The sequence below is a fragment of the Orycteropus afer genome, unplaced genomic scaffold (assembly GCF_000298275.1).
Source record: "Orycteropus afer afer isolate SDZICR_OR568_19922 unplaced genomic scaffold, OryAfe1.0 scaffold00098, whole genome shotgun sequence".
Taxonomy (NCBI): Eukaryota; Metazoa; Chordata; class Mammalia; order Tubulidentata; family Orycteropodidae; genus Orycteropus; species Orycteropus afer.
The window spans coordinates 3713296-3731431 of record NW_006921685.1 but is presented as its reverse complement, the minus strand read 5'-3'; the positions used below and the strand labels follow the sequence as shown (position 1 = coordinate 3731431).

At 37.3% G+C, this 18136-nt stretch overlaps 1 protein-coding gene across 1 annotated transcript in view; it reads left to right on the top strand.

The window, feature by feature from the left end:
* The first annotated feature begins 11403 nt into the window (after positions 1–11403).
* The window catches only part of LOC103198596 (transmembrane protease serine 11B-like protein), a 30339-nt gene continuing 23606 nt past the window's right edge, over positions 11404–18136 (top strand). Inside the window, exons 1-2 of the mRNA XM_007942759.2 lie at positions 11404–11489; positions 13569–13684. Coding sequence (XP_007940950.2) covers positions 11404–11489; positions 13569–13684 — 202 coding nt within the window. The remainder of the gene's footprint in view (positions 11490–13568; positions 13685–18136) is intronic.

Sequence of the window (18136 nt, the reverse complement as noted above, 5' to 3'; positions counted from 1 at the left end):
CTGGGTTTTAAACACCAGAGGCTCAGCCTCAAAACTCAAGTCTACATGTCACCACAGTAGGGCAAACTGACAGACAAGTTTGTCTTGCTGTTGGAGACCTCTCGTATCATCCCCCACTGGGTCCCTGTGGCTGACTGTACCTCTGTCTGGCTTCCTGGCTTTTAATCCCCTTTCACCTGCTCTTCTAGCCTGTTGTTTTTTGCATCCCTGAGGTGTCCCTGGGGCTGACCTTGAAATTCCATGGATGGGTTGCTCTGAGTCAAATCTGTCCTCTTCTTTGATTAACCCTTTAATCATCATATAATGTCCTTCTTTGCCTCTTTGGCTGATTTTTGCTTTAAAGTCAGTGTTACAAAAATTAATAGTGCCACTCCTTCTCTTTTTTGATTGCCATTTACTTAATATATGTTTTTTCCAACCTTTGATTGTTAGTCTATTTTTGTCTTTGTGTCTAATGTGCATCTCTTATGGACAGCATATTGATGGACCATGTTTTCTTATCCATTTTGCAACTCTGTTTCTTGATTGGTGCATTTAATCCATATGCATTCAGTGTAATTATCAATAAGTATGAGTTTATTGCTGCCAATTTATTGTGAAATTTTGTGGTGCTGCTCATTTTTTTGTTCTATATAATTTTCTGTGCTGAGCTCATTTTGCTTACAGATTTTCTTATCATTTCTTTGGTTGCTTTTGTTTTAGTATTTGCTAAATATTTATGACTTTCTTCTTTTTTATTTTGATGAGAAGGTTTATTAATATTCCAAATGGTTCCTCTGTGACTTATTATTTTCTTCCCAAGTTTAAAACAGTCTGTTCTATCTTGAAATAGTCTTGACTTCCTCTCCATTTGGAAGTTCTGTAACTACATAATTTATTCCCTCTTATTGTTTTGTAGTTTTTCTCATTTACAAACTGATGTCTCTTGTTCTCTGTTTTCAGTTTGTAGGTGTATTTTACTTTGGATATTTCTATACTTAAGGGTTGGTTTCTGGGTGATGTTGTCATGTGTGTTAATCTCAGGTTGACGTCTGCTGTTGTTGAATCTCTGTCTTAAGGTTTCCCATTAACTCTCTTGTAAGGTTGGTATTGTTTTAACAAATTCCCTTAATTTCTGTTTATTTGGAAATGTCCTAACTTTGCCATCATATTTGAGGGACAATATTGCTGTGTGTATAATTATTGGTTGGCAATTTTTTCTCTTTCAAGGTTTTATATATGTCATCCCATTGCCTTCTCACTTGCATGGTTTCTGCCAAGAATCAAAGTAGTTAACTTTTCATTTTTCCTGTGCTGTTTTCAGGATTCTTTCTTTGTCTTTGGTTTTGGAAGGTTTGATAATGATATGTCTTGGTGATTTTCTTTTGGGATTTATCCTGTTTGGGGTTCATTGAACTTCTTGAATGCATATCATCTCATCTTTCATCATATTAGGGAAGTTCTTTTCCAATAAATATTTGACAATTTTCTCTGTGATTTTATTTCTCTCTTCCTGTTCTGCAATTCTAATAACATACACGTATTTCTCTTGGTTGTGTCCCACATAAATATTAGGCATTTTTCTTTTTCTTGATTGTTCCTCTAACAAAGTAATATTCAGAGATTTATCTTAAGTCTTGCTAATTCTGTCTTCGTTTGATTCAATTTTTCTCCTTTTCCCTTTCAATGTGTCATCTATTTCTGAAATCTTATTATTAATCATCTGGATTACTTTTTGCTGTTTTTGAATGGTTTCTAATTTTTCATTTATTTTGTCACTTTCCTCTTGTATTGTTTTCCTGAATTCTTCTAGATTTTTATCTGTTTTTTCCTTGATTTTCTGAGTATTTTCCTCGATCTGTCACTCACTCTATTGAAGGTACCTAAATGTATTTCTTTTGAATTCTTCTTCAGGTAGTTCCAATGCCATTTCTTCCTCAGGGAGGTTTTCCGGCTCTGTATTTTAGTCCATTGTTTGTACTACTTTATCTTGCTTCTTTGTGTGAACTGGAATTGTCTGTTGTCTCCAAGACATAGTGATGTTTTTGTGTTGGTATTTATTTGGTGTTTTTTATGTTTTTTTTTTTTTTTTTTTTTTTTTTTTAAATTATTATTATTTTGTTTTGATATATGAAGGTGAGCAGGGCTGGTGTGCTACTTTATTCTCTAATTTGGCAGCACTTAGGCACTACCCACCTGTTTCCTGGTGGATGTGATAGAGGACGAGTATGTGTACGTAGTTCTCTGTTTTCTGTTCATATAGAGCTGTTGAAGGTGGATTGGAATGGTATTGGCTTCTGTCTATCATTGATCAGTTGAGCCAGAAGCAGATGATGGCTCTCAACCAGTGGGTGGGGCTGCAGGACTATGGATGTGGTTTGGTCATGTGGGCATAGTTGCTGACTCCTTCCAGGTGGAACAAATATAAAGCCAAAACAGCAACAATAAAAAATAAAAACAAGAGAAAAAAATACAAACAGTACAACATAAAATAAAACAATAAATAAAAACAATAGAAAAACAAACACTAACATGTTCTAAAAAGGAAAGGTATAAATGAAATGAAAAAGAGGAGAATAAAAACAAGAAAATAACAATGAGAAAAAGAAAAAAAAAGCAAAATCTGTGGGGGATGGGGAAGAAAAGAGACCAAAAGAAAGAAAATAGAAAAAAAAAAAAAGAAAGAAAGAAAAATACAAACAAAAAACAAGGCATGGGGGAAAACAAAGGGAGAAAGAAAAAAGAGAACAATGAAAAAAGAGGATAAACAAAAAACATAGAAGGGAAAGAAAAATAAATTAAAAAAACTGGGCAGAGCAGGCACTTGGGCCATGATCATGCTGCCTGAGCAGACAGCAGAGAATAGGGCACCTGGTTCCAGGAGTTCCTGCCATTCCAAAAGGCAACTGGGGCTTGGACACCTGGTCCCAGAAAAAGTTTCTACCATCTAAAAGGGTGGGGCTAGGTTTCCTGGTCCCAGAAGAAATACATGCCATCTCAGGAGGTAGCTGGATGTAGGGCTTTTGGTGCCAGAAGAAGCCCCTGAAACAAACAAACAAACAGACAAAAAAAAACAAACTCACTGTTGAGTCAGATTTGACTCAGAGCAACCCATCCATGGGATTTCAAAGTGATATTGCTGTGGAAGTACATTGCCTAATCTTCCTTCTGAGGAGTGGCTTGTGGGTTTGAACTGCCAGCCTTCTGGTTAGAAGTCAAATTCCTTAGAACTATGCCAAAGTGGCTAGGAGTGGGGTGCCTGGATCAGGACTAGTTTCTATCTGCCCAGGAGGCAGGTAAGGGTAGGAACCTGGTCTAAGATGGAATTTCTGCTGGCCTAGAACGTGAGTATGTGGGGGATGGCTGAAATTCTTACCACTGGGAGTGTTTTTGTTACTTAGTGCTACTCTGACAGGAATATACCACAAATGAGATGGCTTGAACAAACAGGAGTTTATTCTTTTACAATTTTGGAGGCTTTAGTCTGAGTTCAAAGTGCCAGGCTCTAGGGACTGGGTGAAAACCCCTCAACCTTGGGCTTCAGATATGCCTCCTGCTCTTGGACCACTGAAGTTGGAGGCTTTTCTTCACTCAGACAGCTGCTGGCTGCTGAGGCTGACAAGCTTCAAGTTGACAAGTAAAAAGGCACAGTAATAACATTACCAAACAACATAGCAGGCCACTAATTCAAGTCCAGAAGTCTCAAAATTGGCAGGGTTTGGCAGGCAGCTGAACAATGATTGGCTACATACAGGATTCAAGTGTGCCAAGAGTCTGGAGACCAATTCCAAAGCTTCTCCTTATCTATAGGAAGCAGACCACATCCTTGAAGTAGCTACTCAGCTGCTAGTGGTAGAGTCCACCATGGAGCTGATTTCCCATCTCATCATGGGGAATAACTACCTCCTACTGCCCAGCCACTCAACCAGGCCAAGCCAAGTTGACAACACCTTAACTACCACAAGAATATTATGGGGACCGAGAGGAATATTACATCTTCCTGGTCTCCTGTCACTGGTGTGGATGTCCATGCAATCTATTCAAGCAGAGCTGATTATCACGGTGCCTCCCCAATAATAATAGTGCTTGCAAAAATTAAAAATTGCCAGGCCACTGGGGCAAACAGCAGTGCACAGCTCCGTTTGTCTCCTTGTTCGTGTTTTCATTCAGTTTCTTCTGCTAGTCAGTATTTGATCCTGTTCTTTATCCAGTTCAAGGATTATGATCTGTATCTGTTTCATTTGGTTTCTCATTTCTTTGTTGGAGAGAGTCTGGGTAGCTGGTTTGCCTATTGTGCCCTCTTCTCTTTTAAAGAACTATCTGTTGCAGTCAACATGGAGAAGGAGGGGAGAAGCAGTAACCAACAGTGAGAACTTGTGTAAATGTCCTTTTGCCATCCAGTGTGGAAGTGCCTCTGTTCTGAGATTCTCACTATGTATATAGTGATATTGAATCCCATCCCACAGTCAACTGCTCTCCATTTCAAAATAGCAAACTAAGAGTAGAAAGGAACTTAATCAACCTTATAATGGGCATCTTTATAATGTCTTGTAACACGTTTTGGAGTAAATAGCTGTAAAATGCTTTGGGCTGCGATGGCACCTAAAGCAGTGGAGACCACAAGTGGGCCCAGAGGCCCTGGCTGAGCTGAGAGCTGTAACACTCTGCAGTGAGAGGCCCAGAGGTAGTGGCAAGAGTCCCTGAAGCATTAATGAGAGACCCCGTGTAGGGGTTCACCCACCCGACCTTGGCATCCTGTGCAGGGGTCTGCTTACAGAGTAGTTCAGATCCCAGAGCTGTTGTGATGCCAGCCAAGAGCTGGAGCTGGCCCAGGCTCTTACAAAGCTTCTAATAGAGCTAAACTACTCAGTGACTGGGGCAGAACTAGCCAGGATGAGCTGGATACAGAGAGAGGGAGAGAGAGAGAGAAAAAAAAGAGAGAGAGAGAGTAAGCAATAGTAACAGCCACAATGCACCTGGCAATACTTGAAGTGGAGAACATGACACCTGAATCATGATAACACTGCTGACACTTGAGCCACAGTGCACCCAGTGACATAATAGTGAACATTGGTTTTTGAAAAGGGTAACTGGGTCCTCTTTGAGACATAATTGGGTCCTTCTCTATGGTGCAAAGGTAGGAAGGTATTTGCCATTGAAGGAAGCAAGCTGCGAGAAATGGCTGGGGTAAAGTCAAGCTTTAGATGAAGTTGTTATTAACACAATACAATGTCCTCAGCTCTATGCTGAACACTTATATATCATCTCAGTTGATGTAACAAACTTACCAGTATAATCTTGTAATAACCATTTTTACAGATGAGACAACTGAAGCCCAGAGAGACCTAGGTCAAGTAACTGGCGTTTGAATAGTGAACCTGGCATTTGAATAAAGGTCCTGCCCTTTCCATTAAACCATGTTGTTGTTGTTGTGAGGTGCCTTGAGTTGACTCCGACTCATAGCTTCCTTATGTGTAACAGAAAGAAACACTGTCTCATCCTGTGCCATCCTCACAATCATTGCTGTTGGAGCCCATTGTTGTGGTCACTATGTCAGTCCACCTCATTAAGCATCTCTCTCTTTTCCACTGAACCTCTACTTTACCAAGCATATCTTTCACCAGTGATTGCTCTCTCATGTGGATGTGTTCAAAGTAAGCAAGCATCTTGCTTCTAAGGAGAGATCTGGCTGTATTTCTTCCAGGATAGATTTGTTGCTTCTTCTGGTAGTCCATGGTATATTCAGTATTCTTTGCTAACACCACAAAACCACCTCATACCATACTACCATGCAAAAACATACATAAATGTGAAGAGATGATGTTCTGAAGGATCTTGAATATCAACCAAAAAAGTTTGTATTTTATATTGAAAGATATAAATTATAATATAATTTATATATAAATTGAGAAATATATATTTGAGAGATTTTATTAATTGAGAAATTTTTTAATAGAAAAATGTCATAAATATGTGGGTTAGGAGCATAAATCAAACCAATTAATATCATTATACAGGTCTCTGTTCAAAAGGCTCTGGAGAGAAGCTTTTCTAACCATCCTAAAGATAATCATACACACACTCCACCACTTCTATACAATCACCTTGCTTTACTTTCTTCATGTTGTTGTTGTTGTTGTTAGGTGTTGTCAAGTTGTCTCCAACTCATAGTGACCCTATGCACAGCAGAACGAAACACTTCCTGATCCTACATCTGCTCCACAATCCTTGCCATACTTGAGCTCATTGCTGCAGCCACCGTGTTGATCCATCTCCTTGAGAGCCTTCCCTTCTTTTGTTGACCCTCCACTTTACCAAGCATGGCTCCTTCTACAGGGAATGGTCCCTTCTGATAACATGACCAAAAATAGGTGAGATGAAGTTTGGCCATTCTCGCTTCTAAGGAGCATTCTGGGTGCACTTCCTCCAAGACAGATTGGTTAGTTCTTTTAGCAGTCCATGGTGGTGTCAGTATTCTTCACCAGCACCACAAATCAAAAACATCAACTCTTCTTCTGTCTTCCGTATTCATTATCCAGCTCTCACATGCATATGAGGTGATTGAAAATACCATGGCTTGTGTCAGGCACACCTTAGTTCTCAAAGAGATATCTTTGCTTTTCATCACTTGAAAGAGGACCTTAGCAGCTGATTTGCCCAGTGTCACCTGATGTCCTGACTGCTGCTTCCATTGGTGTCAATGTGAAGTCTTTGACAACTTCCTTTTCTCCTTTTATCATGATACTGCTTATAGGTCCAGTTGAGAGGATTTTTGTTTTCTTTATATTGAAGTGTAATCCATACTGCAGACTGTAGTCTTCAATGTTCATTAGTAAGTGCTTCAAGTCAAACTCACTTTCAGCAAGCAAAGTTGTGTCATCAGCATACTGCAGGTTGTTAATGATTCTTCCTTCAATCCTAATGCCATGTTCTTCTGCACATAGTCCAGATTCTTGGATTTGTTCAGCATATAGATTGAATACCTATGGTGAAAGTATACAACCCTGATGCACTCCCTTCTTGATTTTAAATCATGCAGTGTCTCCTTTTTCTGTTTGAACAACAGCCTCTTGGTCTATGTACGGTTCCTCATGAGTACAATTAAGTGTTCTGGTATTCCCATTCTTCTCAATATTACCCATCATTTGTTATGATCCATACAATCAAATGGTTTTGCATAGTCAATAAAACACAAGTAAACATCTTCCTGGTATTCTTTGCTTTGAGCCAAGATTCATCTGACATCAGCAATGATATCCCTCATTCCACGTCCTCTTCTGAATCCAGCTTACATTTCTGGAAGTTCTCTGTCAATATACTGCTACAACCGTTTTTGAATTATCTTCAGTAAGATTGTACATGCATGTGATATTAATGATATTGCTTGATAATTTCCACATTCTTTGGGATCACCTTTGTTTTGAATGGGTACAAATATGGATCTCTTCTAGTCAGTCTTTCAAATCTCTTGGCATTACCAAATGAATGCCTCCAGTGAGGCATCCATTTGTTGAAACATCTCATGGGTATTCCATCAATTCCTGGAACCTTGTTCTTCACCAATTCCTTCAATGCAGCTTTGACTTCATCCTTCAATACCATTGGTTCTTGATCATATGCCACCTCCTGAAATGGATGAAGATGGACCAGTTCTTTTTGCTACAGTGACTCTGTGTATTCCCTCCATCTCCTTTTGATGCCTCTTGCATCATTCAATATTTTGCCCATAAAATCTTTCAATATTGTAACTCAAGGCTTAATTTTTTTACTTAGTTCTTTTAGCTTGAGAAGTTCTATGTTAGAATGGGGTCTCTAGAGAAACAAAACCAGTAATGATTATATATATAGAGAAAGAGAAACTTATCTTAGGAATATGACTCACACACTTATAGAAGCTGGCCAGTCCAAAGTTTTTGGATCAAATATCAAGCTGGAAGCTTTCCTGACTCACGCAGCTGCAGAGGCTGAGGAGCTCAAGATTGGCAGGCAGTTGACTGCAACGAATGATGAATCCAAGATCTCTGGGCCAAATGGATTGTTCACTCATGGGCCGTTGTAGGCAGCACAACAGAATCCCGATCCACAGAAGAGTGTCTCTTTTCCCAGGATGTCCATAAATATACTGGAAGCAGGCCACACCCCTAGAGAAATTCTCTTTCAATGGATTGGCTACTGAAAACATATATATCTGATCCCATCATGGGAATAACCACATCGCAACTGCTTAAACCACACAGAGTTGTGGTCCAGTCAAGTTGACACACAGCTTGAACCATCACAAATGCCAAGCATGTTCTTCCCTTTTGGTTTTAACTCCGGGTCTTTGCACATTTCATTATAGTATTGGCTTTGTCTCCTTGAACTGCTCTTTGAAATATTCTGTTCAGCTCTTGTATCTTGTCATTTCTTCCATTTGCTTTAGCTTCTCTCTGCTCAAGGGCAAGTTTCAGAGTCTCTTCTGACATCCATTTTTGTCCTTTCTTCCTTTCCTGTCTTTTTAATGACCTTTTGCTTTCTTCATGGATTAAATTCTTGATGTCTTCCCACAATTCTTCTGGTTTTCAGTCTTCATAACATATATGTTGCTGTTGTTATGTGCCGTTGAGTTGGACCCGACTCATAGCGACCTCTCCTTGGGTTTCTGAGGCAGTATCACTACGGAAGTAGATTGCCCCATCTTCCTTCCGAGGAGTGGCTGTTGGGTTTGAACCACCAGCCTTCTGGTTAGCAGTCAAATACCTTAGGCACTACACCACCAGAGCTCCAACATATATAAATATCTCCTATGAAATTGGATACTGTACTTACTGTCACCTGTCTTTCTCATTAGAGTGCACATTCCATGAAGTCAGAGACTTTGTAATATCCATTTTTATATTCCCAGTCCTGGCAATGTGTAGCTCCAGGAAGTGCATGATAAATATTTTTTAAGTAAACAAATAAATACTATGGTTAAATATTTGGAACATGGTGCCAAGTCTCTAGATATTTGTAGACAAAATATTAAAGGCTTTATTTTTCTTCTTTCATGAATTTTGGGTTTTACTGAAAAACTTACTCATTGTCCACTTCGTAAAACTATCCTTCACTAGTTTAAATAGTTTCATTTCCTCTAAAATAATTACCAAAATAAAACTGGAATTTCTTACTCTAAAACTTACCTCCATTTATAAATTCAATCCTACATAAGTATGCATAGAGTTCCAGGAAGAATTTTAGATTAAGTATGCTTCCAATGAGTAATGCTGTAGTAGAACTATTGTGTCAAAAAAGACAACTTACATTTATATGTCAGAGACTGCTTTGGTAGATACAGTTGGTTTCACTGAGGAGGAGCTCTGTGACCTGAAAGGATGGATGGACCCTGAGTCAGAGTGCTGATTCACCCATCTGTGGTGGTACTTCCTGGGTGGATCTCTCAGGAGACCAATCCAAGTTATGGCTATTGTTTTTTCTAAATATCCATGTCAAAGAGAATTTTCAGTTCTTCCTTTAAACCACAGACCCAGAGCTGTCATCAACACTTGTTAAACAAGTTTCTTTTTAATTGCTTTCTGCTATTGCACCCAGCCCTTAAAATCCCAACTGTCACTGTGGTTAGCACATTTACCTGAGAACCAATGATCAGGACAAAAGGAGTGCAGAGATTTTCTTTATCTTTACTAACATCAACAGCCATTGTATCAGCACATTATGTATAGGTAAGTGGAAATTTGCTTGCCTAAAATTCTGAAATAAATAGAATTAGTATTGCTTCCACATAAGATTCTCAATCAAGGGGTTCAGTAAAACATTTGAGTTTAGGGAGAATTTGTACTTTATCTACAGCATTTTGGGTTTTCTGCATGGAGACAACCCTGTAACAAATATGTGCTTATGTCTGGGATCTACAGTTTTATGTAATGATTTGGGGATTATTTTGCAAAGGTGATGTGCAATTTATCATCCTGTGATTGAAAATAATACAAATATGTGACTACTGTAAAGTGGACAGGAGGTAGCAGAGAGAAAATTTGCTTGTCTCATAAGTCAAATGCTAAATTATTAGTGTTGTTGTTGATGATGATGACTCCCTTGTATTTGCTTATCATCTTATACTTTCTAAAGTGCTGCCATGAATATTAATTGAATCTCACAGTACCACTGCTTCCCAGGTATTCTCTGTATATCCATATGTGAAACCATATAATCCTATCTGTGCAATATTCATGAAGCAGAATAGTATAATTCTGTATAGACACTTACAATTTATTTTAAAATAATCTCAATTGATAATTATTGTACTAAATAGTGAAAAATCAAAAGTTGTAAAGCATATTTTTTAATTCTCAAGTTTTCCTCAAAATACATAAAATACAGCAAAATTAACCAAAGCTAATTACAATAATATTTAATGTTTAAATAGATAAATAGATGTGGAATATAAATATATAGCTTACATAATATTTCTTTAAGAGGTACACCTCAATTCATAGCTGAGCCCTTTAAGACCATATGTGTGTGTGTGTGTGTGTGTGTATACATATATGTATATATAGTGAGTACTAATTCACTATATCAGTACTCATGTAAAAATGTGATTATAAAGGACACATTCACTGAGATAGAATCTGCTAATAACATTGACCTTGAATTCAAGTAATTAATTTATTATCATATGATTTCCTTTTTATTAAAAATGTTATATTCTACATAACCCTGACGTTTTCTTATTAGCTGTATTTCTATCAGTAAGAGTGAACACACACATTTAAAAATGGAGAAGAAAAAAGTATGATTGTTTTATTGTGCTTGTTTTGCTTATGAAATAGTAATTACCTTATGTTAGGCAAATGATATATATGTATATATATTTAATATAGGAAATTTCTACTTCTGCTTCATCATTTTGACACCTGTGTGAAGTCTTAACTTAAAAGATTTCAAAGGATTAAGCCATTGTTTCTGAGAACTCTAGTTTCCTCAGGAAGTTTCAAGCTCTAATTTAGTAATTAGCTTCTCAGTGTGAGGCACTCATCAAATGGCAGAGCAGGGAAGGATTTGGAAACATGAGTTCTCCAGGCACCTTTGAGGAGCCTTTGTGGAACCATGGGGTTGCATGTGAGTGCCTGAATGACAGATGGTTAAAAGAAGGGAGAGGAACACCAGAAGTGGAAGACTTTAAAGTCAAATTTTATCAGTTTAATTTTTTTTTTCCTTAGGGTTAGTCCTATAGGATGTTGTTGTTGTTGTTGTTATGTGCCGTCGAGTCAGGCCCAACTCATAGTGACCCCTCCTTGGGTTTCCGAGGCAGTATCACTATGGAAGTAGATTGCCCTATCTTCCACCCGAGGAGTGGCTGGTGGGTTTGAACTGCTAGCCTCCTGGTTAGCAGTCAAGTGCCTTAGCCACTATGCTACCAGAGCTCCAGTCCTATGGGATAGAATGGGAAAAATTTCGAAAGAAGATATGTTGGGCCTTTGCCAAGATAGTGTTGTGAAAGTCATCTCCACTAATATCTTTATGGCAAGGTATTATTGCTATTCTGTATCACATTCCCTACAGATTTTTTTTTTTTTCAGTTTTATTATGAACTACCAAAAATATTGGCAAATAGCTGAGTGATTTTCTGCCCAGGAATTATTTTTGTCATTCTTAAGCAGCTACTTGATTCATGTCACAGCTTGTAAGGACTTTAGATTATGACTTGAAGGTGGTTACAACTCAGAGAATCATCTAAGACTGTGACACAAAATAATCAATATGGGAATAGGGAAGGGAGATATAAAATTCTATAGTGTTATCTATGAAGGACAATGAAAACTGGAAAGGCATTCCACTTTCCTACTTTGAAAGCATGGTTCATGGATGAATTCTAAGACATCTTATTTGATGAAGTTTAACAGATTTAGTTAGACTCCTTGTCCTTCTTATAAGCATACTAATTCTTAAAAAAAAAAAAAAAAGATAAATTTGGCTAAATTCTATATGAATTCTTGTTCTGAGTTAAAGCTTTCAAAGTAAAACTCGTCAAAACAAGAAATGTTTAAATGCATCTTCAATTAAGGGACTACTAGAAAAAAAAATTATTAGCCAAAGGTCATGGGAGACAAAAAAAAAAAATAAAGAAAGGGTATGGAATAAAGAGGTTAGAATGAAACAAAGTAGTTTTGGTGGAGCTTAATGCTCATGAGATGAGCTAAGTGTTATCCCATCATTGAAAGATGAACAATATTTTGCATTTGACAGTTAAGAAGCAAAGGCTAATAATTTAAGGTCCTCCTCATTTTTCCTTGTTTGAGCAGTTAGCTAGTAGGCTACATGGGCATTATTTTTAACTAATTTAGCAATTCATATTTGTGTGTGTTCCTTGTATATAATAGGTACATAATAAATATTATAGAATCATTATCACACTCTCTTTTTAAAAAATTTTATTATGCTTTGGGTGCAAATTTGTTTTACATTTGACAGTTAGTGTACATTTGATTTCACACCCTGATTACCATCCCCAACCATAACAAACTCTTCTCCCCTCCCGTCCCTATGACCACTCCCTCCCCGTGCCTTTCTAACTATGCACTCCTGTCTGTCCAGCTTTCCCTCTATGTGAATTCTGCCCTCTGGTGCCCCATGGCCGATTGCTCTAAGGGGAGTATCTCCCTAGAGTAGGTGAGTGCATCACTCTGGGGTACATGTTCTGCATACAGGTCTTTCTTCTGTTGGGCTAAGAGCCAATCCATGGGAGTGAGTCCAATTCTAGGCCTGAGGGGTAAGCCAGGACCATAGTCTTGGGGGTACCACCAGACTCTATCTGACCAGTGCTGCTGGTCATTTTTGTATTTCTGAATTTTGTTACACATTTTCCCTCTCACTCTATCCAGGATCTCTAGTTTTGATCCCTTTCCAAGCTATTGGCATTGGTAGTTGGGCACCATCTAGTTCTTCTGGTTCATAACCATACTGTTAAAAAATATGATAGGCTTAGGCATAAAGAGCTTCTAGGTCATGCCCATGTCCTCCCTGCCCCTACTATACAAGGTCTTCACATATTGTCATTCTGTTCCTACGCATTAACCATGGGAGCAAACTAGATGTGCTGCTCTCCACTAGGTAAAGTTTTCACTTTTTGTAGCTCTGTTCATACTCTTTGGTCATGAGCGGGAACCATATGCTAAATACAGATAACTTGGCACCAACCATCATACTCCTAAAAAAATAATTTCATACTACAGATTTAGAGAGGTTCAATGGAAAACTTTAAAGGAAGCACAATTTTTTACTTCAAATATTTTTTTTTCTACTGAAACAAACAAATAAATCTCATTGCCACTGAGTTGATTCTGACCATAATGACCCTAAAAGACACAATAGAATCACCCCATAGAATTTTCAAGGCTGTAACTCTTTATGGAAACAGAGTGTCATTTCTTTCTCCTGCAAAGCAGCTGGCGGGTTTTAACAGCTAACTTTTTTGATTAGCAGCCTAGTACTTAACCACTGTGCCACCAGGACACCTCTTCTGTTGTTAAATTTTAGGGGTGACCAAGAAGAAAGAAGTATAGCTTTTTAATGACTATACTTTTCATATTCATATCCTTTACTTGCAGATCAGTCACATCTTCCCGTTCATCTTTGCCATTGTGGATGATTGCTCTCATTGTGTTTGGATTGTTGGCAATTCTAGGAATAACTATTGGTCTTCTGGTTTATTTTCTGGCAGTAGGTTGGTAAATAATACATTTTTATTTATTTTAGCTTGTTATAAACTGTATTTCTATTTTTATTAAAAATGGCAAGTAATAATTTTTCTTCCTTTAAAATGATATCCATTTATTATAATTTATTCTCTTCTTAAAGAATAATTAATTTATTCCCTCTATAAAATTGATAATGCTCATTGAAATAAAAGCTTTATAAAGAAATCCTAAAAGAGGGAAAAAAAGGAGTGAAAGATGGAAGGGAGGAAGGAAGGAAAGAAGGAAGAAATTAAAAATGCCAGATCACAGAAATATGCATTGCTAATATTTGCCAAACACTGTTGCAGGCATCTTTTTTAATATGCACAGGTAAAGGATTGGATACAGGTATAAAATCATGAATGAATGATAAATAGGCAGAAAAAATAATTCTACCAAGATGATATTATACATGTTATTTTAGGATTAAAATAATACAATTATTTTATGTGAAGAAGAGAAAGTGAAGAATATTGAGCTTCAATGAATTATTTTTCCATAACAAAGGGATAGATACAAAAATATCCTCTTAATATAAAGAAAGAAAAAAGACTTTTAAATGAATGAGGGAATTTGCAGCCATTTGAAAAAAAATAAATCAACTATGTGTTTTACCTTCAGGCATTATCTAAATTAAATCCTGCTATGAAAGTCAAGAAAATCAGCATACTTATACTTTTCATCTTTTACCCACACCTTCCAGTGTTTTGTTAGTACTATTACTCTTTTTTTCGTATCATCAATGTTTATAACATTTCATTCTGGTTTATAACCATATGCTAAAGTTTTTTAGTTTTGAATATATAATTAAATGGTGCACATGATCACCATCAATTCTTTTCCGTGGCTATGTCACGGCTGAGAGTATTTTCTTCTTCAAAGCTATATATACTCATAATTTAGAGTCAAATAGTTAACCAAAGCTTTTCATTAAAAATGCAGACCCTCCTCCACTACCACTACTTCCCATTTTTCATAGGCAGCCACTTTCAATTCTTTAAGTGGAATCTTAATATTGCTATTTCCTAACTTTTCAGTTATTGGCAGTAACTATTCATTTATTGGGAGCTCTGGTAGCATAGTGGCTAAGACACTTGCCTGCTAACCAGACGGCTGGCGGTTCAAACCCACCAGCCACTCCTCCGAAGGAAGGTTGGGCAATCCTACTTCAGTAGTGATACTGCCTCGGAAACCCAAGGAGGGCTCGCTATGAGTCGGGTTTGACTCCACGGCACATAACAACAACAACAACAACAACATTCATTTATTAGGAGCTCTGGCAGTGTAGTCCTAAGGCACTTGACCGCCAACAAGAAAGCTGGCGGTTCAAATCCACCAGCCACTCCTCAAAAGGAAAGTTGGGCAATCTACTTCCCTAGTGATACTGCCTCTGAAACACAAGGAAGGGTCGCTATGAGTCGGTCCGACTCGACAGCACATAACAACAACAACATTCATTTACTAGTGTAGAAGATGAAGATTCTGCAGTCATTCACACCGTTTCTACACATATATCATTTTGAGATTTCTTTTCAGCAACATCTTAGAGATACCCTTCACCTCTCTATTGAGATTAATCCCTTAATACCTGGATTATGTTACTTTTTCTAACTGTATTCACTCAGTTATGGAGGAATATATATTGCAGGAAATCTCTGGTAGTGTCATGAGAAATATTTTTGAAAACTCACATGTCTGAAAATGTCTTAATTCTAATTTTAACCTTAAATAACATACAATTCTAGGTTGGAAATAATTTCCCTGAGAATTTTCAAGTCAGTAATCTATTGTTTTCTTGCTTTCAAAGTTTTTCTGTCAGGATGTCTGGTAACATGATTCTATACTTTTTGAGTGAACTTCTTTTCCTACCCCCAACTTCCCACCAAGGGTCTCTGGTGGCTTTGTGGTTAAAGTCAAACCTACCAGCTGCTGTAAGGGAGAAAGATGAGGCAGTCTGCCTCCATAAAAATGTACAGCCTTGGAAACCCTATGGGGCAGTTCTCTTCCTTTGGGTCGACATGAGTCAGAATTGACAGGATGATAATAAGTTATGGAACCTCTCACCTTCTGAAAGCTTGTTAGATTTTTCTCTTTGTCCCTAGGACATTTTGAAATTTCATGTTAATGTGGCTTACCCTAGATCGGGCATTTAGTGGATCATTTAAATCTGGAAATTCAGATACTTCTGGTCCTGGGAGTTTTCTTAGATTATTCTGATTATTTCCTATCCTCCATATTCTCCTTCTAAGGTGTCCTGGTGGTGCAAGTGGTTAAAAACTAGAAGGGTCAGTGTTTTGAACCCACCAAAACGTATGTGGAAGAAAGATATGTAGTATGCTTCCATAAAGATTTACAGCCTTGGAAACGTTATGGGCAGTTCTGTTCTGTACTATAGGGTGGCTATGAATCAGAATTGACTCTAAAGCAATGGATTTGGTTTGGTTTGGGGTGCTCTCTTTCTAGAGCTCCTATTATTTGAATATAGGTCTCCTGAATGTATCCTCTAAGTTTTTTTTTATATTTTTATTTTCTGTTTTCCAACCTTTAATTTTTCTTGGTGATTTATTTTGTGACCTTTCTATTGAAATATTTATGTATACTACTATATTTTTAATTTCTAAGACTGCTTTTTACTATCTAAATGTTCCTTTATATAACATTATGATCTTATTTCTTACAAAATATCTTTTCTGAATATTATTATATTGTTTATTTGCTTTTATTTGTCTAAATGCTCTTTTCTTCCTTGAACGTGATTTTTCTTAGCTAACTTTGGCTTCAGCATTTCATTTACATAATTTTCTCAAATATATGTTGATTCTTATATCTTTAAAAACCTGCAGACTAACTGCCATCGAGTCAATTGAGACTCATAGTGACCCCTCCTTGGGTTTCCAAGGCAGTATCTCTACGGAAGTAGATTGCCCAGTCTTCCTTCTGAGGAGCTGGTGGGTTTGAACTGCCAGCCTTCAGGTTAGCAGTCAAATGCCTTAGGCACTCCACCACTGGGTGTCTGCTATTATTTAAGATTGGAGATCAACCAGCTGACTTGAAATTCTCCTATGATGGGGGTCCCTGTTAAGGATTTACCAAATTATGAGTTTTTTTAGGTATTTCTCTTGGATTGGTCAGGATTTCCAGATGGGAAAAAAATATTTCTTTGTTTGGTGTGGATATAACCCTGGCTGTTAGCTTTCTGGAGTTAAGTTTGGGGAAAAGATCAGCATATAAATTTTTAGTATGGTACACCTGTCCTCACTGTATTTTGGCTTCCTTGATCTAAAAGCTTAGTAGTTGGAGAAGACACTGGATATACCCAGTTCGACCAATATTCCTGGTTTTAATCCCACATCCACTCCTACTTCCAGAGATACCTGGACTCTTTTGTGGTCTTTGGTGTAAAATAACATACATACTTACTTTCTCCACTTCCTGAGGGTTTAGGTTTCCTGGGTCTGTTGGGTCTGTTAGGTCAGTTAGCCCTCACATACCTGCCTCCTGCTTCTATAATGCTGTTGTCATTGCCTCTCCCATTATTGCCCTGTGAATTCATGTCTTGAAAACCGAAACCAGAAAGTCTTTACTGTCATTTTAAGGGGAACTAGGGAAAAGAAACATATTTAAATACATTTACTAAATCAATCCTCTTTAACAGGATGTTTAGATTCTTGATTTACTTATTTTGATTAATATCCAGGTTGACTATGTGTCTTCTTGAAGTCATTCTTTTAAGATTTAAAACTTGTTAACACCTGAGATTCGAGATGCACTAGAATATCTTTCCATGGATCTTATATTTGTCAGACCACTTACTTAGGCAAAAAAAAATTATTGGTTTACACTATCTTTTACTAAATAGTTTGTAAATACTTTCTATTGCCTTTTGGCATTTGTTGTTGTTAGGTACCATTGAGTTGGCTCTAACTCATAGCAACTCTATGTACAATAGAACAAAACACTGCCCAGTTGTGTGCCATCCTTACAATCTTTGCTATACTTGAGCCATTGTTTTGCAATCATTTTTGAATTATCATCAGCAAAATATTACTTATGTTTGACATTAATGACATTGTCTTATAATTTCTGCATTCTGTAAGAGTGCCTTTCTTCGGAACAGGCACCATATGGATCTCTTCCAGTTGATTGGCCAGTTAGCTGTCTTCCAATTTTTTTTTTTTTCCCTTGGGAGGTGGAGGAGGCTGGAAGCTACACCCAAAAGTTTTCTACACAAATTGTTCATTGGCATTGGTTACATTCTTGATGAACAATATCAATATTTCAATTCTGGTTGCTTTGTCTTATATGTTATTTATTTATTTATTTATTTTGTATGTCAAATTTCTTGGCATTGATGAGTGAACATTTCAAATCTGCCTCTTTGAAACATCTCAATTAGAATCCATTAGTTCCTGGAGACTTGTTTTTCACCAGTGCCTTCA